General features: G+C 43.6%; 3 protein-coding genes across 6 annotated transcripts; 2 read left to right on the plus strand and 1 right to left on the minus strand.

The window, feature by feature from the left end:
* Nucleotides 1-69: 69 nt before the first annotated feature.
* On the minus strand, nucleotides 70-5,494 carry slc35a5 (solute carrier family 35 member A5). 4 transcript variants are annotated; one of them, XM_018750073.2, is made up of 7 exons: nucleotides 5,195-5,494; nucleotides 4,523-4,700; nucleotides 4,334-4,432; nucleotides 3,262-3,395; nucleotides 3,110-3,177; nucleotides 2,004-2,799; nucleotides 70-512 (listed from the first exon to the last, which is right to left on the minus strand). In XM_018750073.2, the coding sequence occupies exons 2-7, from the start codon at nucleotides 4,650-4,652 to the stop codon at nucleotides 441-443; spliced, it is 1,299 nt and encodes a 432-aa protein (XP_018605589.1). In that variant the 5' UTR covers nucleotides 4,653-4,700; nucleotides 5,195-5,494; the 3' UTR covers nucleotides 70-440. The 4 variants fall into 4 exon arrangements, 3 of the variants coding, with proteins under 3 accessions (XP_018605589.1, XP_018605588.1, XP_029107273.1); XM_018750072.2 differs by having other exon boundaries at nucleotides 4,523-4,708; nucleotides 5,195-5,493; XR_001966046.2 differs by having other exon boundaries at nucleotides 453-512; nucleotides 1,749-2,799; nucleotides 4,523-4,708.
* Nucleotides 5,495-5,523: 29 nt separating this feature from the next.
* On the plus strand, nucleotides 5,524-12,256 carry atg3 (autophagy related 3). The gene is made up of 12 exons (XM_018750074.1): nucleotides 5,524-5,751; nucleotides 6,288-6,329; nucleotides 7,545-7,594; nucleotides 7,925-7,995; nucleotides 8,128-8,235; nucleotides 9,657-9,706; nucleotides 9,808-9,889; nucleotides 9,999-10,033; nucleotides 10,154-10,309; nucleotides 11,398-11,525; nucleotides 11,627-11,695; nucleotides 11,879-12,256. Exons 1-12 carry the CDS (start codon nucleotides 5,680-5,682, stop codon nucleotides 11,958-11,960), a joined length of 945 nt encoding a protein of 314 aa, XP_018605590.1. The 5' UTR covers nucleotides 5,524-5,679; the 3' UTR covers nucleotides 11,961-12,256.
* A 2,705-nt stretch (nucleotides 12,257-14,961) lies between these two features.
* Nucleotides 14,962-23,716, plus strand: slc19a2 (solute carrier family 19 member 2). Its single transcript, XM_018750184.2, has 6 exons — nucleotides 14,962-15,168; nucleotides 15,873-16,463; nucleotides 16,899-17,136; nucleotides 17,734-17,926; nucleotides 21,837-21,978; nucleotides 22,132-23,716. The coding sequence occupies exons 1-6, from the start codon at nucleotides 15,040-15,042 to the stop codon at nucleotides 22,336-22,338; spliced, it is 1,500 nt and encodes a 499-aa protein (XP_018605700.1). The 5' UTR covers nucleotides 14,962-15,039; the 3' UTR covers nucleotides 22,339-23,716.
* The last annotated feature ends 753 nt before the right edge of the window (nucleotides 23,717-24,469 follow it).

Here is a 24,469-nt window from a genome sequence, read left to right on the forward strand (position 1 = left end):
AAAAGCAAGCATTACGGCAATATATAGAGCTGGAATCATGTTATCTTAGTGATAGAAAATATTTCTGACCCGTTTTTGAGCCTGGAAAATGTTATGCCTTAGACAAGGTTACCTTAGTAGAAAAAACTACTTATTATATAAACAGTAAGTATTTGGGAGTATTTGAATGATTTGTTGCAGTCGAGCTGCAGCAAATCATTCAGACTTGACGCTCCCCCATCGCTTCGCTGAACTTAGACGGCACTTGAGTTAACCTTGCCCCCTGCAGCCCTCATCCACATTACAATACCTGTCAACAATTATGGTGTTTGTTCATATTTCTCTTCCTTAGTCCCTTAAATAGGCACATTAAGGCAAGTGTTCACACGATTCTAAAAATGACACTTGACGCAGTCGCAGGTCCGAGCACTACTCCTTCAGCGCCCTCTTGAGCCTCACGGTTAGAGAGACTTCTCGTCCTCTGATTCGCTGTCCACGTCAGCCTTTGTTAGTCTCTCGAGCTCCTCGCCATCCTAAAACAGAGCAAGAAGAAAAGTGTCTGCGAAGGCCGTGCGAAACTGCTGCCACTGAAGTTAGCGCATCTTAAATTAAGCGCCGATAAAGACGTGGGTTTTAGAGCCTAACAGCAACAAGACGTCCCTTGGAGTGCAAATGTATGAAATAATCTCCCTTTGTGTGAGAACTGTCTCTGAGAGCTTGACAAATTCCATCCATGTACATTACACACAGAAAACCACTAAAATCATGACTGCGCCGCCTGCTGATCATGAAGTGACACTGCAATGTGGAGGGAAAAGACTTCAATACATTCAGTGAACCGATTAAAACAGGAACAGCCATGAAGATCTTAAGTTAATGGAACAGAAAGTTTAGTTAAATTATTCACCCTCATTTGACCTTAGTTTCAATTTAATTCAATATACTGGTTCCTTGTGTTACAACATGCAAGTTACGGATGTTGTGGATGATTCAAACATTTCCCAGGGAATTTACTTTTACTTACATTTTCATTCTATTATCTAAAACGGCCCTCAGGTACAAAAAAAACACCAATGTGGGGCCGCCTCATTGCACACACGTCTACAGTTCAGGCCTCATGGGTCGACAATCAGTAGCAAGACAAAGAACGCTGTACATTTACATTTATTCATTTAGCTGATGCTTTTCTCCGAAATAACTTACAATTACTTACCTATTTATACAGCTAGGTAATTTTTTACAGGAATAATTTTAGGGTATGTACCTCACTCAACGGTAAAGCAAGTTGAGATAGGATTCAAACCTGCAATCTTTGAATCCAAAGGGAGCAGCACTAACCCCTACACTACCAACAGCCACATTTACAGAAATAATTAATTTTTAATAATTAATAATTAATTTTTAATGTAGCTCAAAGTTCAGAACAATGTTCAAAGTAGGTTTTACAAAGTATTTTCATTTAATACAGCAGTGTCCAAGATTTGTACAAAACGTTACCTATAAATAAATCGAGGGACACACGTTTTATTAAGCTTTCGTGGAACGCGTAAATGAAAAAGTTAAAAGCAGATCTGAAATCGGCAAACGTTGGACATGTTCATGGAATTAATTAATTGGTGGCACTGAATGGGTGCTGGGGAGACTAGATATTTTAACATTGCAAGTTGCTTCGGAGAAAAGCATCAGCTAAATGAATGTGTAATGTAATATTTTTCTTAGCCTTTAAACTGGTTTTAACACAATTTAAATAATAAAAAAACAAGTCTTACACTCCAGTGTAGTGGGATCATATCCAGGTTGTACCGTCTTGTGCTGTTTGCTTCTAGGGTACATTAGAGCACTGCGACCCTTCATTTGGGGGTTATTGATAGTGGAGCATGGAAGTGTAATTATTGCAAAGTATTGTTATTACAACTGTGTTTAGGGAACGTAACCTGTTAGGGGCCATCTGCATTACAGTTTTTATTAATTGCAGCTTAGAGGACCCGAAAGCAAGCCGATGCAGCTGGGAAAGAGTGTCTCACCCCGCGCGAGCGCTCAGACACCTCCCCGTTGAGGACCCGCAGCTTCTCCTGCTGCAGGGCAAACTCGGGGTCCCGCGCCCGGCTTGCATTGTACACAAAGATGGCGAGCATGACCACGGGGGCATGCAGGAAGAAGTCAAGCGAAGGCCGGAAGTCGAAGGCGAGCAGCGAGACACCCGTGATGAGGACTGTGGTGACCTGCGCCGTCAGCACGTGGAACATGTTGTCCCGGAACTTGAGGATGAAGGCCACGGAGAGGCCGAGGGCGGCCGTGACCACGGCCAGGGACAGAGAGTACACGTTGTGGCCGTGGAGGAGGCCGCAGTGCAGGGCGACGGCACGCGACTCCGAGTGCAGCGTCAGCGTGAGCCCGTTGAAGGCGACGCCGAACAGGTACAACTTGCTGTTCTGGATGAAGATGCTCTCCGTCAGCTGCTCTCCCTCTTTCAGGATCTTCTCGTTGTAAATGTTGGCCATGGAGGAGATGAAGCACTGCAGCACCAGCAGCACGTGGCCCAGTCCGAAGCTCTGCAGCTCATGGGGCAGGGTCCCATTTTGCACACCCGTAGGCAAGGCCACGCCCACTTCTCCAGCCCCACCCAAACCAGCCTCGCTGAGGTTCCACCGCTGTGTCTCCACAAACAGCAGGCAGCCATTGGACGGGCTGGACATGCGGCTCGCGTGCAGGCCGTGCACAGCTGTGACGTGCTGACTGCCTCCCGTACCCGTGGTCAGCGATACGATGGACAGGAAGAGGATCATCAGGGATGCCCACTGCACGATGGACAAGCGCCTCCTGCAGGACAAACCACACAAGGGCAGAAGGAAGTACTGTGCGAGCTGATAAGTTATCATTTGATCTGCATGATAATTCATGGGAATTCAGGGATGTCTGGACATCCTTCTGGAACTTATTGTAAATGATGCATCACAACCTTCCGACCTTCAACCCTTGTTTCATATACATTGGTGTATCTGCAGTTTGTCTGTGTCCTCTTTCTGTATCTCTGCTAAGGCCCAGTGCTGTTCATAAAATTAATTTAAAAAATAATAACTAAGGAAGCCACCGAGAGGAAAATTAATTAGTGCAACACAGAGGAACTTACTTCAGCACAACTCTGAACAGTAGAGCTGTGGTCAGAATGACAAAATTGGAAAACAGAACTGCCATAGCCTATGAGTGGGGGAAACAAGAGCACATTTTGAATAAACAGAAGAAGTCGAGTGAAACATTGACAAACATGAGCAGCACACTTACAGGCTGCAGGTAGGTCAACACATAGAAAATGATCAAGTTGTCGAGAAAGTAGAGGAATGCCGGAACAGACCACTTCATGTAGTTCAGGAAGTCGGCGCAAGAAGAGCAGCTGAGCTCTTTATAAGACCTTCCCTCTGAAAAAGAGACCAAGATTGTAAGAAATTAACGTGTAAGTGCATATTTACACTGTTCCATAACAATGTATATAGTCAATAGTGCAGCATGCAACAGAGATGCCATAACAATGTTTTTTTTTTTTTACATAAAGCAATTGCTTCTCTGCTACAGTGCTGCTTAAAAGCGTGCGAACCCCTCACGTCCCTTGGTTTTACCACAAAATGGTCATTTAATGAGACTCATCTGATGCAACAGGTGTGTATTTACAAATTCCATTTGTTCATTTAGAGGAAATCATGTGTGTAGCAAGAACACTGAAGTAGTGCAGGTGGAAATGTAAGTGAACACCAAGTTGCATTGGTTAAACCAAGTAGGTAAGTAGAACCAGGTGTGTAAACCATAAACTTATAAAAATGAATTAATTATTAAGATTTAAGGTCTGGATTTTATAGGCTTGTTTTAATATTTTCTACAAGAATAACGACCATCCCTACAGGGTTCAAATATTTTCAGGCAGCATGTATATAGAAATAATAAAACAAATGTGAGAACATATGTGCACAGACTGCTGGTTTCATCCATCCATCACTAATAACCACATATCCACAGCAGGGTCACGGTATCCGGAGTTTATCCCGAAACCATGTGGCATGACGGCAGGTACACCCCAGATAAGACACCAGTCCATCATAGTGCATTAATGCACAGGCTCGGTCTCTCCCACATGCTAGACAATCCAGAGTCACCGATCCATGAGAAACAAGTGTATTTTGGACTGTGGGAGGAAACCAGAGCACCTAGAGGAAACACAGACAGACATGGGGAGAACCTGCAAACTCCACACAAACTGAACTGACTTCGAACCCGCATCCAGATCCACAACCCAGGAGCTACGGGCACCAGCGTTACCCGCCGGGCAACCATCCAGGCCGGCCGAGAGAGCGTAAACGCCTACCTTTACACATCACCCGCAGAGACATCGCCACGCAGAATATGAGCTTGATGGCCTCTGCCATGAGATTGACAGAAGCCGGTAGGAAATCATACTTGTTATCTGCGAAGAAAAGACCGTGCGTAAAGACACGCCCGAGCCAGCAGAGAAAACGCGGCTAAGCCAGGCACAACAGCACGGCAAGAGAAGTACCTTCGTTCGCCGAGAACTTGAGGAGCAGGATGCGGGAGGTCCCCAGGGTGACGAAGCCGAGGCCCAGCGCCAGCGTGTAGGCCGAGGATCGAGAGCAGAGCTGCGAGCGCGGGCAACAGCGGCCGCTCATGGTGCTCAAGCAGCAGTTTGGCTGAGATGCCACGGCGTGGTAGTCACTCTACAAAACTTTGCCAGTTCAAAGACACGTGACATGTAAACTGTAAAGAACGTGTGTGTATATATAATATTGCATTTACTGCCAGTGTGAAAGCCGTCCCTCATGTGCATCCAATTATTCTTACTTTAGTTTATTATTATTGTGCGTCGGTAGGTAGAAATTAAACCACTAGACCTTCCCCTAAGCCTTATGAACCCAACAACAGGGACTGGAGGTGAGTTCGTAAACTTTATGTATTTGTAAATTCAGCTATATCACAATCAATAGGTTAATAACACAGACCCCTAGCAGGCTTAGGTTGTGTACGTCACGTCAACCTGCTGGACACGTGTTTGAGTCAACACGACTGTCTCTGTGGCAAAGGCGGCTTTCACACTGGCAGTAAATGCAATATTATATATACACACACACTTTTTTATATATATATGTATGTATGTATGTATAACACATACAGAATTTAGAGAGGAAGTGACACTGAGCAACACTGTACCTACCCACGATCCGCCACGCGCTTCCTCTTCTGCTGCTGCTGCTGCTGCTTCGCGCGCATGCGCAACGCACGCTCTCTCGCCGCCTGAAAACGCCCAAGTACTGTCCTAACGGCATGCATACGTTAATAAAATCAACCATTTGTTTGACGTAAAACTAGCGAAATCAACAGACAATAACAAAAAGGCGCTAAATGAACTGAACTAAAAGTACAATGCCGGATTGTTTTATCTTGCAAACATTACAAATCTCTCAAACGGGCGATTGCGTCGCTTTCCTATGATCACGAACGCGTCACATACCGCGAGAAGCGCGATACGGAAGTGAAGGTCATGTGACTTGGGGTCATGTGGGCCAGCGGAGGGGGGGTGGTGGAGTCAGTAAACAGGGTTTGTGGTGTGTATTCGCGAGGAAGTGAAACGGAAAGCGTTTCTTTACCAGCTTAGACTTAGTTGTTGGACAGCGGAGGGTCGGTTGTCCGGTTGCCGACATGCAGAACGTTATAAATTCAGTGAAGGGCACCGCGCTGGGAGTGGCCGAGTTGCTGACGCCCGTTTTGAAGGTAGCTCGGCTGGCTGTGTGTGTGGGGCAGAGTGGTCCCCGTCCCGCCGCACACCGCCCACACACACACGTTGCACGCACTTTCCGTTTTTCTCGCTTTACACCTGACAATCGAGCGTGTTCGCGAGGGGCTCTGCACGTGCCTGCGCTGCGCGTGAAGTTGCTGCCGAAGAGCTGCGCTGTGTCTGTGTCTCGTGGAGCCTGAGCTCCGTCCTCGTGCCGCGTCCGTCTCTCTCTCTCTCGCTGCGCTGCGGCCACACACAGCTTTTTCGCGCTCTTCTCTTCTTTTATTCCTATTAACTTTTGTCAAACTAGTCCGAAGAACAGTGTGACTTGAAATGTGTTGGTTGTTATGAACCTTTATTTAGCGTGGAGATCCAGGTCCATATACAAAGACTTGGAGAGAACAAGCACCCAGAGGTCAAAGGTCACGGGTCTTAGGCCCGGGGTCAGCTCTCTTACTAAGGAAATATGTTTAGGGTCTGGACTTTAACTCTTCAGAACCCTGACTTCATGTCACCCTTTTCCTTTGACCAGGAATCCAAGTTTAAGGAGACGGGCGTCATCACACCGGAAGAGGTATTTAATTTAATCCAAATTAACGAAAGGTGTCCGCTGTGCTCTTCCACTACAGATATTTCAAAGCATTTTAATACTTTGCTTCCTTATTTTTTTTTAATTCGGAATTTGTGTTTGCATTCCTGAGAATTATTTTGGGTCTCATCTACCTCTGAAGTGCGTGTTATAATCAAGGCTGTGGAGTCGGCACACGTAACCTCCGACTCCAGTAACCCAATAATTGCTCCTGCCTGCTCGACTCCGACTCCACAGCACTTCTCAAAAGTTGCACGTTACTTTGGGGGTCGACTTATTGCGACAAATATAGACCTAACCCTATATTACACATCTCATTTTTGGTGGTCGATGTATATGCCAGATCTTATACGCCGGCATATACGGTACATTTAGTCAGAGTCGGTACCTTTCTACCGACTCCAGTAACCTGATAATTGCTTCTGACTCCACAGCACTGTTTATAATCTATGTCCGCACTTAAAGAGCACAGAAATATTTCACTGGCATCCGGCTCTCACACTTATGGTAACATGTATCATCTTAGGATAATTATTTATTAGTTTCACCAATTACACCTATTTAATACTGCTACTTCCACTTGTATGCTCATATTCCTTAGATATGCACATACACATCCATGTTAAAAGTTGTATCACTTTTACCGTATTTATTGTATTCTTTAAAGTTCTAGGTAATATGTTTTTATCCCCTTTAATGTTGCTCTTTATGCTAAATATGTCTAAATGGGCATCTGCCATGCCACATAGCTTGTGTAAATGTTCTTGGCCAGTAAAGTGTTATCATACCTTTAAATTCTCAAGATATGGAATGACTGTTCAGTGTGCAGTAGCTGTGTGGACTTTATAGATTAGCATTAGCAGAGCTTGTCGACGTTTGTACTGCTACGAAGAGGGAAGCTGATATCAGTTATTAATCACTGTTCATGTCTATTGCACTCTCTTGCTTTAAATTTATCCGAATGCTCTTTGAAGAGTTAAAACCTGTGAGGTCATATCCTAATTCCATATGACTTTTGTGAGACTAGATTTTTTTTTCTTTTCATTCTTGTAGTATTTATTTCGTCAAGTGTGGTTTAATGTAGAAATCATCTATAGTTTCACAACTGATAATTTGATCGTACATTGCTGTGTTAAATCTTGTAAACTGTACAATTGTGCATAAGAACACTAATGTGAGGTCACTTTTGGTTTATTTCAGTTTGTGGCTGCAGGAGATCATCTTGTTCATCACTGCCCCACTTGGAAATGGTAAGAGAAACTGTGTGTGGGCACATGATGGGAGGAGGGTGTTTAAAAGCAGGGAACTGAGATCTGCTGGTGTAGACAGTGTCACAAGGCATGTGACTACCGGTCAATGAGGAAAGGGCATGGAGAGTTGGAGGTCAAATGCCTAAATTGGCATTGTTGTCTTTGGAATATCTCTTTCTTTTATTGTTGTATAATTATCAGGGCAGGCAGTCCTAAATTAGACGCAGTTCAACATATGTAATTACATTCATGGAAAATGAATTATGAAATAAGTGTAATTTGTACGGGGTATTGCTGGTATATCCCATATGCTTGTGTTTCTTCTTTCAGGGTATCTGGAGAAGAGTCAAAAATAAAGCATTATTTACCAAAGGACAAACAGTTTTTACTGACTCGTAATGGTAAGAGTGTGTGTCTGTGTGCGGTTAAGTAGTAATGTTGCAGCAGTTATAAAAGTACAGTATTTACACAGTACCACCACCCCATTCCTGCTGTAACGGTTTCTCATGTGCCCTCCCTGTTTTTGTGAGAAGTGCCCTGCTACAAGCGCTGTAAGCAGATGGAGTACTGCGATGAGCTGGAGGCCATCATAGAAGAGGATGACGGCGATGGAGGCTGGGTGGACACCTACCACAACTCAGGTGGGCTCATCTCCATAGGGGCTTCTTGGAGCTCTTCCCTAATGGTCAGGTCATATGTTGCACAACACACAGTGTCGTGTTTGTTGGTGTACATGGTCCTCCAAAGATTTATTTCCTTAATGTTTATTTTATCTATTCTTAAAGAAACTGTGCAATTTTTAAACAACTTTTTTGCACTACCTCCCATACAATCTGTTTACATTTATTTATTACACTGGACACATCACTGCATTTGATCCTGAAATTATTTTTAGTTATATATTGTTCATATAGTATAGTAGTATTACTAGAATTGTGTAGTAGTAGTAGTTCAAGTTGTATTTGTCATATACACAACCATACTTAGTACAACGTGCAGTGAAATGCTTTTCCGACGGTCCGTAATACAGACTGATAATAGAGATAATATAAATAAGGCAGTACAAATAAAGTATAAATTAGAAACATACTACAGAAATATGAATATATAATGATGAAAATAGGATAGAATAAATAATGAAATAAAGTAAGATAAAAAATATGTGGAGTCCAGTATTAAAGGTTAAATAATAAAAAAAAAAGTGCAGTGTTGTGCAGGAAAAAATCTGAGCAATATTCGGCTCAGATAGTGCTCCTTGTGCGTACGGTCCAGTCTCTACTCCATAGTGTTATTCTGGTTAAAAGCCCAAATTGCTTGCGGAAAGGAGCTCCTCCTTATTCTCTCCGTGTTTGCCTTCAGGGAGCAAAAATGCTTCCCTGACTGCAGCAGGGAGAAAAGTCCGTTGTTCGGGTGGCTGAGGTCTTTCACTATCTTCCTGGCCTTGGTCTGGCACTGCTTGCTGTAAATTGACTGCAGGTCAGGGAGCTCCGTGCAGATGATGCGCTCAGCTGGTCGCACCACCCTCTGGAGAGCCTGCCTGTCCTGCCTGGTGATGTTCCCAAACCAGGCCGTGATGCTTCCCATCAGGATGCTCTGGATGGTGCAGATGTAAAAATTCTTCAGCACCCTAGAAGACAGTTTGAAGTCTCTTAAGCATCTAAGATGGTGAAGATGCTGACAATGACTCTGACTTCTTTGTCAGGGTGTTGATGTGATGCGACCATGAGAGGAGAGGTCCTTTTGAGATTTGAACACCAAAGTAGCGGAAACTGTCCACCCTCTCCGCTGGGGCCACGTTGATTTTAAGAGGGTGGTAGCTCCTGTCCTGCTTCTGGCTGAAGTCCACTATCAACTCCTTTGTTTTGCTGATGTTCCGAATGAGGTTGTTCTAGTAGTAGTAGTAGTAATAGTATACATTGTCCTCCAAGTTGCCCTCTATGGTCACACTGTAGTCCAGGAGAAATGCCGTTTCACTCCTATGTATGTCCTAGACACTGCGGGAATGACAATAAAGTTGACTTTAACTTTCTTTTTTCCATTGTATTTGTCAATACCTTGTTAGGTGTTTCAGGAATGACTGAAGCCGTGCGTGAAATCACGTTGGACAATAAGGTAGGTATTTTTACAAACACAAAATAATTGGTCCATCATTGAATTTTGCTTGGGATTCTTGATATGCATGAGTGTATTTCTTTGCGTTTATATGTTTGAAGGACAACATGAACATGAATGTGGACATGGGTGCTTGTGGAAATGAGGACGATGACGAAGATGGGGAGGCAGCTGACATGGAAGGTATGTGCATCAGTAGGGAGAGGCCTAGTGTTTGTGACAAAAAGTTCAAAATAAATGAATAAATTATGGGAATAGTATAAGAAAAATGAACCTCACCTTATCCTTTCAGAGTACGAGGAAAGTGGACTTCTGGAAACAGACGAGGTAGGACGTGCTTACGTATTCATTCTTCGCACGAAATCGGCTCTGGAATGAATGCGCCATCTACAAGTTACCTGTGTGCACCTTGAGATTATCACCTTGTTTCCATGGGTGATCCACCAGGCAACGCTGGACACCAGCAAAGTGCTTGAAGTGAGCAAATCCAAAGCGGAGCCTGGGGGCGAGGACGCCATTCTGCAGACGCGCACCTACGACCTTTACATCACCTACGACAAGTACTACCAAACCCCGCGCCTCTGGCTCTTCGGCTATGATGAGGTAACGGCTCACCTCGGCCTCCTCCGCAGCAGGCACCTTCTGTGTACTCTGCACACAGTGTAAGAGCACTTCGATTGGCACCTTCACAACACCGGTATGGTCTGTGTGAACGGGGTCACCTTATCCTTATTACTGCCCGACTGGCCGCTGATTGGCAGCAATTTACAGCTACTGGCTTTGCGATAATCTGCACAAACTGATTACCCTCGAAATGAATCTTTTGTTCATTCAGTTTCTTTTAGACAAATGCCACTCAAGGGCCTGTTAGCTGTAGAAACAGGGAAGTTCCTTACGAACCTACTTTTTTACTTTGTTCATTGTTACTTTTTTGGGGGGGTATAACTGTGCACCTTGTTGTGCATCATGTATTAAACTGTTGTGCGATAACTCCCTGGAGGGGTTCATGAAGAACTTGTGCTATTCTTTGCACAGCGCCCTTCTTTAAAGGTTGCCTCATAACACATAACAAAAAAAAGAAAAAACAGAAACCTGTGCAACTACAGGTATGCGCTACTTAACGACGGGGTTACGTTCTGTGAAACCAGTCACGGTTCGGCTTCGTCGTTGAGCGAACACCATGGAGTGTACAGTACTGTCTTACATTATGGAACTTTAAGTAGAACGAGTACACTAAAATAATAAAAATTACTGTACAGTAAATACATAAACCAGTAAGTCGTTTATTGTCATGTTTTATGTACTTATACATAAATCGTATATACTTTCATATGTCTAGAAGCACAGTTGGTCTGTTTACAAAACACACTTAAAACATGTAAGCAGCGCATCGCGTTATGACCCATACGACGGCTACGACGTCACTCTTTAAGAATTTTTCAGTCCATTATATTTTTATGGGACCACTGTCGTATATGTGGTCCGTCGCTGCCCGAAACATTGTAAAGCGACGCATACTTGTAGTAACATTTGTGGTAAGAAGGATGCGTAGGAAGCACTCAGGTTGCTCACTGAAATAGCCAAGGGACCTTGTCCTATGGCTCGTGTTTATTGGAGAATTTCCGACTTCTCGAGTTTCTCCCCTGCCTTCACTAAAAGCCTGTTGGTGTGACATTGCCCCTGTCCCTTAGGACCGGCAGCCACTGACCGTCGAGCGCATGTATGAGGACATCAGCCAGGACCATGTGAAGAAGACGGTCACTATCGAGAACCACCCACACTTGCCACCCCCTGCCATGTGCTCTGTGCACCCCTGCAGGTGAGTGATGACTCATTCAGGCCACTAACACTACCTGGGGCAAGTGTTTGCACCCGACTTATCCCTTTTTATTTTTCTTTATTTTTTTTTTTTTTTTGCAGGCATGCGGAAGTAATGAAAAAGATCATCGAGACAGTGGCAGAAGGTGGTGGGGAGCTTGGAGTCCATATGTATCCTCTCTCGAGTCAAAAAAAAAAAATATATAGTGCTTTTAAAAGGTCAATTATGTTGTCTCCAGCTAATTTATTAGGTCAGCGAAGTAGAGTTTCAAGAGCAGGGCTTTTATATTAGGTTGAATTGCATGTGCATATGTCTGCTTTTATTGAACCCTTTTTCTTGACTACAGATATCAGGTATCTTCTGATTTTCTTGAAGTTTGTGCAAGCTGTAATTCCCACCATAGAATATGACTACACAAGGCACTTTACCATGTAAATGGCACTTCATCCACTCACACCTGTGAATCCCTGGGCTTTAAAAGGTGGGGAATTTACCATAATTCCATGAGGGACGGAGCTCTTCTGTATGGAACCCCTTTTCTGGACTGACTCAAGGAACCCTTGGTCTATTTGCATTCTGTTAAAAAGCATGATACGTGGGGATTTCAGAATGTTAAGGAGAGCGGCGCAGTGGCTTATTTCAGGTCTGTGCTTGGTTCACTTACCACAAACGTTGTACTGCTTCATCTGCCCAAGCTTTAGCATTAAAATCCTAACTCTTTGTACCTAAAATGTGCCTGTACGAATTCCAAAAAGTGTATACGTTGGTCGGAACCCAAGTGGCACGGTGCGTTCTGCAACGCAAAACATTTTAGTACAGCTGTTTCATCTTCTCTCCAAAGGGTTTATAAACTGCTTGTGAATCTGGAATCGTCATTATGAGCCCACACATCGTCGTCTTCCTCATCTTCACCCTCTGCACTGCTTTCACAGTGTAAAGGTGTGTCTTTGAGCGAAAAAATTCGAACTTGATGGGAATGGTAATGTAGTGGATTGTGGGAATGGGTGTCAGTGATGTACTGGAGTAGTTCTGCAAGGGCCAGAATGTGTCCATCACCACTTCAGCAACATGAGCTTCTACCTCCACAGTCCCACTATCCCTTTCTCTCGTGTGTGAGGTGGGGTGGGGGGTGTATTTGTCATACAGGCATCTATTCGCACAATTTCAGCATCTGGAAACTTGATTCTCTTGACATGGAATTTATTACAATGATAAAATTGTCCTGGAATTCTGAATTTAAATGTACCCTTTGTAGTTGTAGCTTTTTTTTCTTTTTATTTTTAAACATTATGTGTAACTGCACAAAGGTAATGTATCCAAAATCTACATTATACATATATTTCATCAAGTGGCAGTATGGGGGTATATGTCACATGAAGTGAATTTTTTTTTTTTTTTTGGTAAAAGTCCTGTCGCCTCGTAATTTATCCAGTTGTACTTAATGTACACAGGCTTCTGATCTTGTAACCTGCTGTGTAATTAGACTGATGGTGGTTGCAAGCAAGACCATTGGACATATTCTGTGGTGAAGTCTGTCCATTATGGGTCTAGTATGAAGCCCAAATTTTTTTTACCCCACCATAACTGTTACACATTTTATAAACATACATTTAATATTCATGGAAAGTATAGATTTGAGAGGATTTAATGCATATAAGAACTAATTTCTACCCATTTATAATAAACTGTTCATGAAACGTCACGTTATTGGGTTTGTGACAAGTAGGAAGTTTCCAAATGTCATATTACTACCAGCTACCGTATACACACAAATACAGACATTGTAATGCATGATTAAAAAGCTAAAGGACACCTTTATTGACAAAGATGGGCGTTAGTCCCAACTTTGTTCAGAGTACCGGATATTGGCTATACTTCTTATGTAATAAGTTGCTTATGTCATTTCCCGTCTTTAAAAATAATTTCTGGTCAGCATTCCTGGTGTATTTCGCTCACCTGCTGTTTGCTTTGTTCTGTGACTGCTGTGAGGGGGTTTTGCGTGTTTTCTACATCTCAATAAAACTTATCCCATAAACTTAGGGGAATCGCTTGTACAAATCTTTGTATCTTACACCCATGATTGCACTAATGAAGTACAGTGGTTACATTGGATTTTCCCAGCCTCACCCTTGGCCCTGGCTGTTGCAACTGGACGTGTTCTGCAATCTTCCCGTCAGCTGTTGCTTCCCTTGTCATCCGTCTCCACGCCCGTGATGCTCGTCGGCCACATCTTAACAATCCACGCAGGCCGCCGCAGCCTGAAACTGGCAAAGTTGTTCTAAACAATCTTTGTAGAATTATTCGGAGAAACCTTAAATCGACAACCTGTATGATTGTATTCGTTCCTCAAGTAAATGATGGTAATCGTGGTCTCAGGAAGAAGTGGGGCAGTCGTGGGGCCGCTGGCCTAGGAAAGAGGTATATGAGACGGCGTATGGCCTGAGTCACCCAGAGCAGCTAAAATGTATAATCGTGCCTGAGTTTCGAGGGAAAAGTTGTAAAAGTTTAGGAAAAGCAGTGGTTGATTCAAGTTTGTGAGCTCCATGAAGTACTTTTTATTTTAAGGAATGTACATTTACTCATTTAGCTGACACTTCATCAAAGCAACTTAGAGTTTTTTACTCATTTATGCACCTGGGTATTTTTACTGGAGCAATTCAGGGTAAGTACCATGCTCAAGGGTACTACAGCTGCAGGTGGGACTCAAACCTACAACCTTTGGATCAAAAGGCAACGGCGCTAACCACCACGCTACCAGCTGTCTCTATGTGAAGGGAACAGTTGGGAATGTAAGCAAATTAATTTCAATGTAACGTAGTTCTACATGAACAAGGTATTACACTACTGTGTTTCTACCCTGTGTCATACCATGTTTTTGGGATAGGCTCCACATCACTGTGACCCTGCACTGCACAAGTGTAATGGGTGGCTGGAAGTGTTAAAAGTGTTTTTTATTTAATTGTTATGGATTTGTCTCAGGAATGAACACAACTATACACATTAATAAGTACAACGGTGTGTGTGTTTTAACTGGAGTTTCTTGACTGCAGCTTACTGGTAAAACTGCCTTTTAGTTATAAACAAATCATATTACGAACAGACCCCCTGTTCTGACTGTGCTAGAAAGTTGAGCACCCTGTTTAATTCCAGTTATTTTAAAAGATAAAAAGACACAGGACTACGGATTATGCTGCAACATCCTAGAACTCGTCTTGCGTCGAAGTCCTACGCCAATATTCCGAAGTTGCTGCGCAAATCTGACGCAAGAGAGCCCGGTTACGAGTTCACGCCTCAGAGCTTTGAAAACTCGATTGGTTAATGCCAGTGTCGTCATTGTAGTGCAGCTGCTGCGCAAACACGACGCAATTTGCCCGCCCTCTTTTTAGATCGCTTCGTCGGGTCCGCCCTCAAGCTTCGACAATGTGATTGGTGCAGAGCTGTGTCGTCATCGTCCCCCCCATGTGTCAAAACTGCTGGTGCACATGGACAAGGTCACACATCGCTTGCGCGAAAAATGTCGCAGCCATGGATGTACCCCACGTTTTTACTGTGCGTGTACGGCTTCTTCTCCAGTATGAGACCTCTGGAGCCATTCCTTACCGCGTATTTACTGGGACCGGATAAAAACCTCACCGAAACGCAGGTAAGGCGAACTCGCTGATCACACATCACATGATGATTGATGATGTGCATGTGGTCGCGAAACAGCGTTATCATGTTACATTTCGCAGCTTCTCGGCAGATACATTCCATGATTTTTGTACAATTAAGATGAGTTCAGAAGTGCTCGATAAAAGCTTGAGCGCGAAAGGAAGAAGCGGTAGCGATGGGAAGCGCAAGAGGCGCTACGAGGCTCTTAGACTAGTGATCGCGCTTCCTTTAAACGCTGCAAACACACGAGGTCACCTTGGATACACACTTCTTCTATTTCAGTTTCATTTCGAGTCTTGAAGTTCTCACCCTGCACTGCACTCTACCGTTCCACGAATGATCGGAAATCCGATCATCACATTCTAATCTAAATCCGGAGTTTGTTCAGATTTTGTACCTTACGGGGTAACCATGCCAGGCAGCAATAAATCGGACAAACTTGTGTTTCTCCAATCGGAGTTTCCAGGAGCTCCTTTAAACAGCCCGTTTCTGCAGTGACGGGTATTTGGGGGGGGGTTATCTGATTGATTGAAGTGGTTTTTCATTCATCACACAGATTTCTTGGCGTTTTAAGGCGTTACTGGAAGCTCTCATGCAGTGGTGTGTGTGTTTAGTCCAGCTGAGGTACCTACCTGTCTCCAGAGTGCGTGCGCTGTCCCCCCAGCCTCCCTTAAGCATCTCCCGCTCCCCTTCCAGGTGGTGAACGAGATGTACCCGGTGTGGACCTACTCCTACCTGGCGCTGCTCTTCCCCGTCTTCCTGGCCACGGACTACCTTCGCTATAAACCCATCATCATCTTGCAAGGGGCGAGCTTCGTCGTCACATATTTCATGCTGGTCCAGACACAGGGGATGCCTGCCATGCAGGTGCTGGAGTTCTTCTACGGGGTTGCCACGGCGACGGAGGTGGCCTACTACTCGTACATCTACAGCGTGGTGGAATCGGACCAGTACCAGAGGGTGACCGGGTACTGTCGCAGCATCACGCTCGTCGGCTCCTCCGTGGGCTCTCTCCTCGGGCAGGTTCTGGTCTCGGCCGCCGACGTGCCCCTGCATTACTTGGGCATCGGCATGCTGGTGTCATCCGCCCTGGCCTTCATCGCTCCCTGGTTCCTCCCGGTCGCCAGCAGGAGCCTGTTCTTCCATGACAGCAAGTGCGGGCCTCCTGCCCAGGAGGTCGTGGGAAAGGTCGCCGGGGCCCCGACCGAGAGCCTTGGCAAAGAGAAGGTGGATGAACACGAGTGCAAGAAGTTGCTCCAGCAGGAATGCCCTGAAGTGGTTACTAAGGTGTGATTCGGTGCTACGTACTGCAAGAACCAGAAAGAGAAAGAGGCCGCATCACATTTATTCACTTAGCTGATACTTTTCTCCAAAGCCCCTTACTATGTTAAGGGTACTTCCTATTTACCCATTTATACAGCTGGGTATCTTTACTGAAGCAATTTAGGGTAGGTACCTTATTCAAGGGTACTACAACTCGGGGTAGGAGTCGAACCTGTGGGTCCAAAGGCAGCAGCTCTCACTGTTACACTACCAGCTGTCCCACGTATTTGAGAGACTAAGATGCATTTCATACAGAAAATCCTTCCTATGCAATTAGGGGAACCATGCAGGGACTTGAGCTGGCAACCCTCGGTTACAGGGACCAGACCATATAACACCTTCAGGACATTTCTTTTTTTTTTTCCTAATGCCATGCTTTGTCCCTCCCGCTTCCGCCAGGTTCCAGAAGCAGGCGGCGAGAGCGTCAGTGTGTTCGGTGTGCTGCGAATGCTCTGGGGAGACTTTGTGCACTGCTACTCATCGCCCACCATGCTTGCCTGGTCCGTGTGGTGGGCTCTGTCCACTTGCGGCTATTTGCAGGTGGTCAACTACACCCAGGCGCTGTGGGAGAAGGTTCTACCCTCCCAGGAATTCATGATTTACAACGGTTACGTGGAGACGGTATCCACCTTGCTAGGTAAGTGCCATAGTGATGGACTGGTTGGTCTTGCTGCTGAACCAACAATTTGAATTGTTTTGCCAGCAGTGTCTGTCTGTGAAAATGGTTCAAATGGAGGGTGGGTTGTTTTTTAAATTTAAAATAAAAAAAACTTGCCCTTTTTTTTTTAAATTTTTTTTTTTGTATAAGAAGCAGCTGTCCATCGTATGGTGGCCATCCCTGGTCCTCAAGAAGCAAAGGCTTTTGATGCTTTACCTCTGTTCTTATTTACATTTATTCATTTAGCTGATGCTTTTCTCCAAAGTGACTTACAGTGTTAATCTGTTTACAATTACTTACCCATTTATACAGCTAGGTAAATCTACTGGAGCAATTTAGGGTAAGTAAATCGCTCAATGGTACTACAGCTGGAGGTGAGATTTGAACCTGTGACCTTTGGGTCCAAAGATTCGATCGAACCTGCGACCTTTGCCAAATGTAATGCACGGCTGCGTTTCGGAAACAGGGATGGCCACCTCTGTTGAGGGTTACGACAGAAATGTGCATTTGTGGGGAAACGGTGCTGTATTGTCACACTTGACATTTTTGATTGACCCCCCCCCCCCCCCCACCAAGGTGCCTTGGCTGCATTTGCCGTAAGCTTCGTGAAGATTTCCTGGGCCTCCTGGGGTGAACTGGCCCTGTGCTGCTTCTCGGTGGTCATTGCTGTGGTGATGTACCTCATGGACACCATCCAGAACATCTGGGTGTGTTACACCTGCTACATCATCTTCAGGGCAACCTATATGCTGCTCATTACCATCGCGACGTGAGTATTGCAACTGGACGGACACGGACCGCATGAAACGAAATCTTGTGAAAGTATATTTTTCAGTTTGACTAGGAATGTTGGCAGTTGAATGTTACGGGCCTGCAGGGGGTGTGGTAAAGGACAGACTTGTACAGGATCCTGTTACATAAGTACAACAAGAAACTGCCAGAACAGCTTATATAAATACAAGCCCTTATTCCATACATCAGGATTATTATTCCATACAGTTGCATTTTTACTGGTGTCATTTTCCTCCCTTGATTCTTTTTTTTTTTTTTTTTTGGACTTGTTTCAGACATTTTATGACTGAAGGTTTTGGTTTCTCGGTGTTAATCAGACTATCTGCTTGCTAGTGAAGTGTGTATTAGCATGTAAATTACTGTGGGAACAAATAGTGATGGTGTATGAGCTGGATCAGAGTGGTGCTGCTTAGTCATGTTTTTCCTCACACGTATTCCGTCCGGCAGTTTAGTAATGCAGTCAAGACGTACGCGTTTCCTCGAAGTCTTGGCCGTTAACGGCAGTTAAAATGTAAATCGCTACTGAAACCGTAGATTCTGTAGTAGTAGAATGAATAATGCCAGCATTCATTCATTCATTCATTCATTCATTCGTTCACCTGACTCTTCTCCAAAGGTGAAGGTACTTGAAGTGATTTGCTCATTTATACAACCGGGTCATTTTTACCACATCAGCTGAGGGTAAATTCAGTACTGTGCAGAAGTCTTAGGCACTTAGATGTTTCACAAAAATATTTTAGTCGGTTATTTAACATCTTATGCATTAACGTTAATGGAAAAGAGCATATATTTCCAAGCATTCCCTTTGCAGAAAGTTACAGTATTACAGGGTTTTGTATGTTGTTAAAGTATAAAATAGTAATAAACTACTTTCCAAAGAAAGAACTTGAGGTCTTTGTATGGCAAACATTCTAACTGAAGTAGAAAGAGCTGTATAAAGGCAATAAAACTGGGCAAGGGACAACCATTCTGAAAAATGTGAGGTTTTGTCCGATGTGGCAGTTTAACTCTCAGATCTTGCACCGTGGTAAGAGTGAGTATAGTAAGAAGACACAAGGTGGTCATCCTCGGGACAAGGGCTTGTTGACGATGGTTGGTTGGTTACTGAGCTTTGTAGGAAGTTTATTAATAAAGAGCATTATTTCTGGAATCATTCTCACTTTACAGCCCCCCCCCCAAGTACCTAAAACTTTGGCACAGTACTGTACCTCAGTCAGTCACTACAGGAGGAGTGGGGATTTTTCGACCTGGGCGTTTTGACGGCGAGGTGGCGTTTCTAACCTCTACACTACTGTTCTTCCTGGATATACTCCTGACTGCCACGGTCTGACACTAGATAAGCAGTCATTGATAATTTTAAATCTGTTCTTTCATTAACTTTTATTTCTTTATTTTTTGTAATCATTTAGTCAGGAAGCTGATTTATTTGGCATACGATCAAAGACAGATCTTCAGCAACATAAGGCAAGCTTTAAGCTGTAAAATTGGCTTCATGTAGCCAGAATTTAACGTCTGTGTCATCGATGTTCGTCAGATCCACTGGCGTGGGTGTGTAAGTGGGGCAGTAATCCAGCAGATGTTCTGCAGTTTGTTGCTGCTATCCACATGGGCGTCCAGGGCTGTCTGCTGGACATTTTCTATTTCTTTGAAGTTTTTTTGCTGCAGTTAATAGAGCAATGTCGTCTGCATAGATGAACTTCTTGGATGCTGTTGTTGGTATGTCGGCAGTATATACATTGAACAGCAGGGGAGCAAGAACCGATCCTTGGGGAACACCGTTTTTCAGGACTCTTTTCTTACTGCTGTTCTTCCCTACTGTCATTGTGAAGCTTCGGTTGGTTATCAGAGTTAGTATAAGCTTAACTAATATCTTGTTTGGGATTCTTTAGTGGAGTTTCAGTGCTAGAGCTTTGTGCCAGACCGTGTCGTATGCTGCTGACAAGCCAATGAACACAGCTCTGCTTTTTAGGCCTTTCTGAAAGTTCTCCTCAGTGTTTTCACTTAGTAGCATGACTTGGTCGGTGGTGCATCTTCCCGGTCAGAAACCGGCTTGTTCATCAGGAGCTGTAGGCCGACTTGGCTGGATGCGGTTATAGACTCATCTCTCGAGTAGTTTGTATGTAATGCACAGCAGGCTGATAAGCTGGTAGGTACTAGCTTCTCCTGGTGGTTTATTCGATTTAATTATCCCAATCACTTTTGCATGTTGCCATATTTTTGGAATTTTGTTTTCGAGACATGTTATAGAAGATTCTAAGCCAGTTGATAGTCTGTTTATGATGAATTCTGGGTGTATGTTGTGCGGACCTGGAACTTTACCAGGTTTGAGACATTTGATTGCAGTATCCCTTTCTTGAGGTGAAAACTCTTGATATAGGCCCATATCTGCTGAAGGTTTGTGTAACTCTTCTTTTAGTTAATTGAGCACTTTACAGGAAAACATTTTCTCACGTTCTGCAAATTTGCCACTTTTGATTAAAATATGCAGCCACATCTGCAGCTTTAACAGATGTGGTGTTGGGTTTTTTTTTTTTTTTTTTTTCTTTTTTTTTTTTTTCCCCCCCTTCCTTGTGCCAGTAAATCTGTGGATGGCTGTCCATGCTTTCCACTGCTTCCCTCCAGCATTTGTGCCTGGGTTTGTCTAGGTGCTCAGTGAGTTTGGAAGCTGTGATTTGGACTTCTTCATTAGTTTGAGCACTTTGGTGTTTTTTGTATAATTCTTGACATTCTTCGTCCCAGCTGGGAGCAAAGAGTTTTCTTAGACCTCCACGAATGTGCTTTTTGGCTTTTTCTGTAATAATTTTGGTCAATTTATTGTATAATTCATTTGTTATCTTTAGTTGGTTCTTCAAGACTGCTTATAGCTTCTTCAGTGTCCTTAGCAAAGTTGTTCCTGTTGGCTTTCTGCAGATTCCAACATTTAACTGGGTAGCTTGGTGTGGGCATAATCATTGCAGGGTGTTGTATTATAGATGGTGTATGTTGTGATCTTGGGAATATGCCCAATACTGTTTTTGTTGGGCTAATGGTTTGTGGGTTGTCACATTTTGTTGCGAAAGCCAGGTCTGGCTTCGTGCCACTCTTTCATCTTTATGACAACAAGCAACCAGCCAGCTTTCATTCAGGAAGAAGTTGCAGGTCAGCATTTGATGCCCAGTTCACTAGTTTCTCTCTACAGGCTGAATTACAGTGTACAATATATGCGGAGTGGCTAAAAACTGGGAGAGATGTAAAAACCGCTTTCGGTGGTTTGTACACATTAACGAATTTGACTCCATCGATAGCTGCAGCTATCCATTGAATATGGTTGCTTCTTGATGAAGTTGTCACATCAAAAATTTGTACATCTGACCTTGCTAGCGTGGTGTTCTTTGAAGTTGCTTAATGATATCACATTTGGCAGGTGTCAGTCCTTCAGCGTTAAGTTGTAGAGCTGTTGGGCCGGTCAAGTCTTGGAAGGCTTTTCTCGGCAAAGTTCCTTTTTGTGAAGTTGCTTGCATGGCAGTAGTGAGACCAGTTTCTTCAATTTGAAGAGTGCTTAGCTGTCAGGGACGTTACCTGGGGGGTCACCGCGAGGAGGTAGCGCTTCTTGATGCCCTTGGAAACTGATTTATCCCCGCCCCCCCATAACAAATAGGTGTAATTGGATTCCCTCGCAGTAGGAATTGCTCTAATGGGGATGAAGTCATAAAACAGACCATGTTATTTGAAATTGCTATAATTTTGAAGGTTGCACTGAGGTAGAATCCCTGTGTAAATGTGTACATTAGTAAACCCCTTCAGACACAGGCGTCAGCTGAACGGCAAAGTAGCACTAGTGTACGTATTTTGGACTCAACTGAAATGAACAACTTAATGCCTCCTGACGTCTTGCTTCTCTTCACCAGGTATCAGATAGCAGCTGCCCTTAGCATGAGGCGCTATGCCTTGGTGTTTGGAGTGAATACCTTCGTCGCTCTTCTGCTACAGACCATCCTCACCCTCATCGTGGTTGACACTGCCGGGTTGGGCCTCGATATTTTCACGCAGGTAACTATATTTGGATAAAGAATGCATCAGCATTGTACATTTAGGCAGTGGGGTGGGTGCTTATCTCTCAATGTGCTTGCCATGTTCATCTTATTGATTCCCCCCCCCCCCCCTCCTCCCTCCTATTTTCTGCCCGTGTACTTGCCTCCTCAGTTCCTGATCTATGCCAGCTACTTTGCTGCAATCGCTGTGATTTTCCTGGTGGCTGGCCTGTACAAGGTGGTGGCGCGGTACGGGAAGGCGTCCTCCAGCCCGAGCGACAGCAGCCAGACCGAGTCAGACTCAGCGGGGGGCAGTTTGACTCTCCGCGACACTGAGCTGACACAGGTCGTTGAAGACAAGCTGCAGCCTCAAAGCTAGGAGGCCGGAGTGTCCGTTTTTCTGTTTCTCAAAGGTCAACGAATGAGGAAAGGCCTGTCTTGTGTCTTAGGCTTCTGTTGCATCTATTGTTTACAGAATCGCGCGTTATCCAGCTTGCCTGGGTCGTCATAGTTAGACGTAGCCTCTGTTGAGGCTTTGAGAAGTGTCCTTTGTGCATAAAAAGCCTTTTTCAGCATTGTATGTTTGCACATGGGATGATCAGCACTTAACATTCAACTGCAACACTCAGTTTTTACAAAAAATTGTGTACGAAGAATGAGTTAGAGCTTGAACTTTAGTCATTATACTGTAACTATATTATACCTTTATCCATTTGCTTGTATGATACAAGCAACAGTACTTGAACATGTGCAATTGAGTGAACTTATCCCACTCCTGATGGGCTCCTACCCAGTGAAAAAATAAGTAACAGCTTGTGCAAGTATGTACTCTTGCCATACACTCTGATTATGAATTTAGTAGAAAAGCATTTTTGCCTGTTATATTCATTTTGCTTCCATAATTATGTTTCACACAGTTGTGGCACAGAGCCACACACACATGCTCTCAACCAACTGGAGGTGATCGCTGACAGCAGAACTTTCACCCCGTTTGTTACAGAGCAGACATTCAACACAACAGGCAAGTCAACGTGAAGTACACACTCAAAAACAAGGCAACATTTCAGAAAACTGCAACATTGAATAAATGCTTTTAACTTTACAGAAACTTAACTTTCAGTGGAAGCCAAGGTGGGAGAACAATTTTCCTTTCATAGGGACAGTCAACCAATGACAAGTATTGATTGTCAATCAAATATCACAAGTAAAACAGCAGGTTCATTATTACTTTGCTGATGCTTTTCTCCAAAGTGTCTTATGGGGTTGAACTACTTAAAATGAATTTTTTTTTTTTTTTTTTACGGTCTGTAAATTGTTCAGACTATCAGTACGGTTACTATTAGTTACTGGAGTATAAAACAAAGTGATTTTGCTGTATTCATTACTCTAATACTATATGGTTGGCCACCTGCACCTGTTTAGCTCCTTCATAGCTATTACTTACTGTCACAAAGTGTGGGTTTCCTCCAGGTGCCCTGCTTTCCCCCAAACTCCAAAGTCTTGTGTTTCTGGTGCATTGGTGTGTAACACTATCACCCTGGATAAAAGTGTGAAACACTAAATCAGTGTGTGCCACTTTGGAGAAGTTTCCAAATGTAAATGTCTTGTTGGGCAGGGGTTATGGAAAATTCAAACTCAGTCTTCATAAATATGACAAAAATTCAAAAGTCAAGGTGGGGTTAGCTGTGTCTCTGGGTATATTTTGGTTTTCTAATTTTACATGACTTTTTTTTTTTTTTTTCCCTCCAGTAATATTTTTTTTTCAATAAGAAATGTTAATTTAATCCCCTCACAACCAAAATTTACCAGACATGAGGAAGTGATGGGTGTACAGTATTGCAGTATGTGCTTTGTTCTTGAATGTAAAGGTTATGCACAAAAAATGTTTCCCAGTCTGTGATATTGATACTGTAACATTTATATTATTTTGATAGTAAGAAAGGTCTTAAAAACTGTGAAGTATTTATTGGATTGGATAAATGTCTGGTAGTGTGGAATGAAACTGTGTGTGTGTGTGTGTGTGTGTGTGTGTGTGTGTGTGGGGTGGGGGTCAAGGCTCACTTGCTGACCTGTTACATGTGCTGTTGGGTTTGGTCTAGGGTTGCCAACTGTCCCGTATAATACAGAATCGTTCATATTAAAACCATACAGAACGCGGTTTGTCCCGTATTTTAACCTTTCAGACATTTAAAAGTATTTATTACATATATTTACTACATAAATAAATGTCGTAGTTTGCATAAAAGTGTTAAAATAAGATTAGAAAAGCATTGCAAAAATGGATGTGAAATACAGCTGTGGTGCGCGTGTGACTGTCAGAGGGAGGGTAGCTACTAAGTAGATGACTAGATGTCATCATGGCTACTAATAGTCCACGTCGTAACCGAAAATGATTAGAGAAGTATAAAAAAAGAATGGGGGACAGAGAACCGATGGCTTAGCAAAGTCAGGGAGAATGAGGTTATGATGAAATGTAATTTAAACTTTGTAAGAGATTTTTCTCAGCCACG

The sequence above is a fragment of the Scleropages formosus genome, chromosome 1, assembly GCF_900964775.1.
Source record: "Scleropages formosus chromosome 1, fSclFor1.1, whole genome shotgun sequence".
Taxonomy (NCBI): Eukaryota; Metazoa; Chordata; class Actinopteri; order Osteoglossiformes; family Osteoglossidae; genus Scleropages; species Scleropages formosus.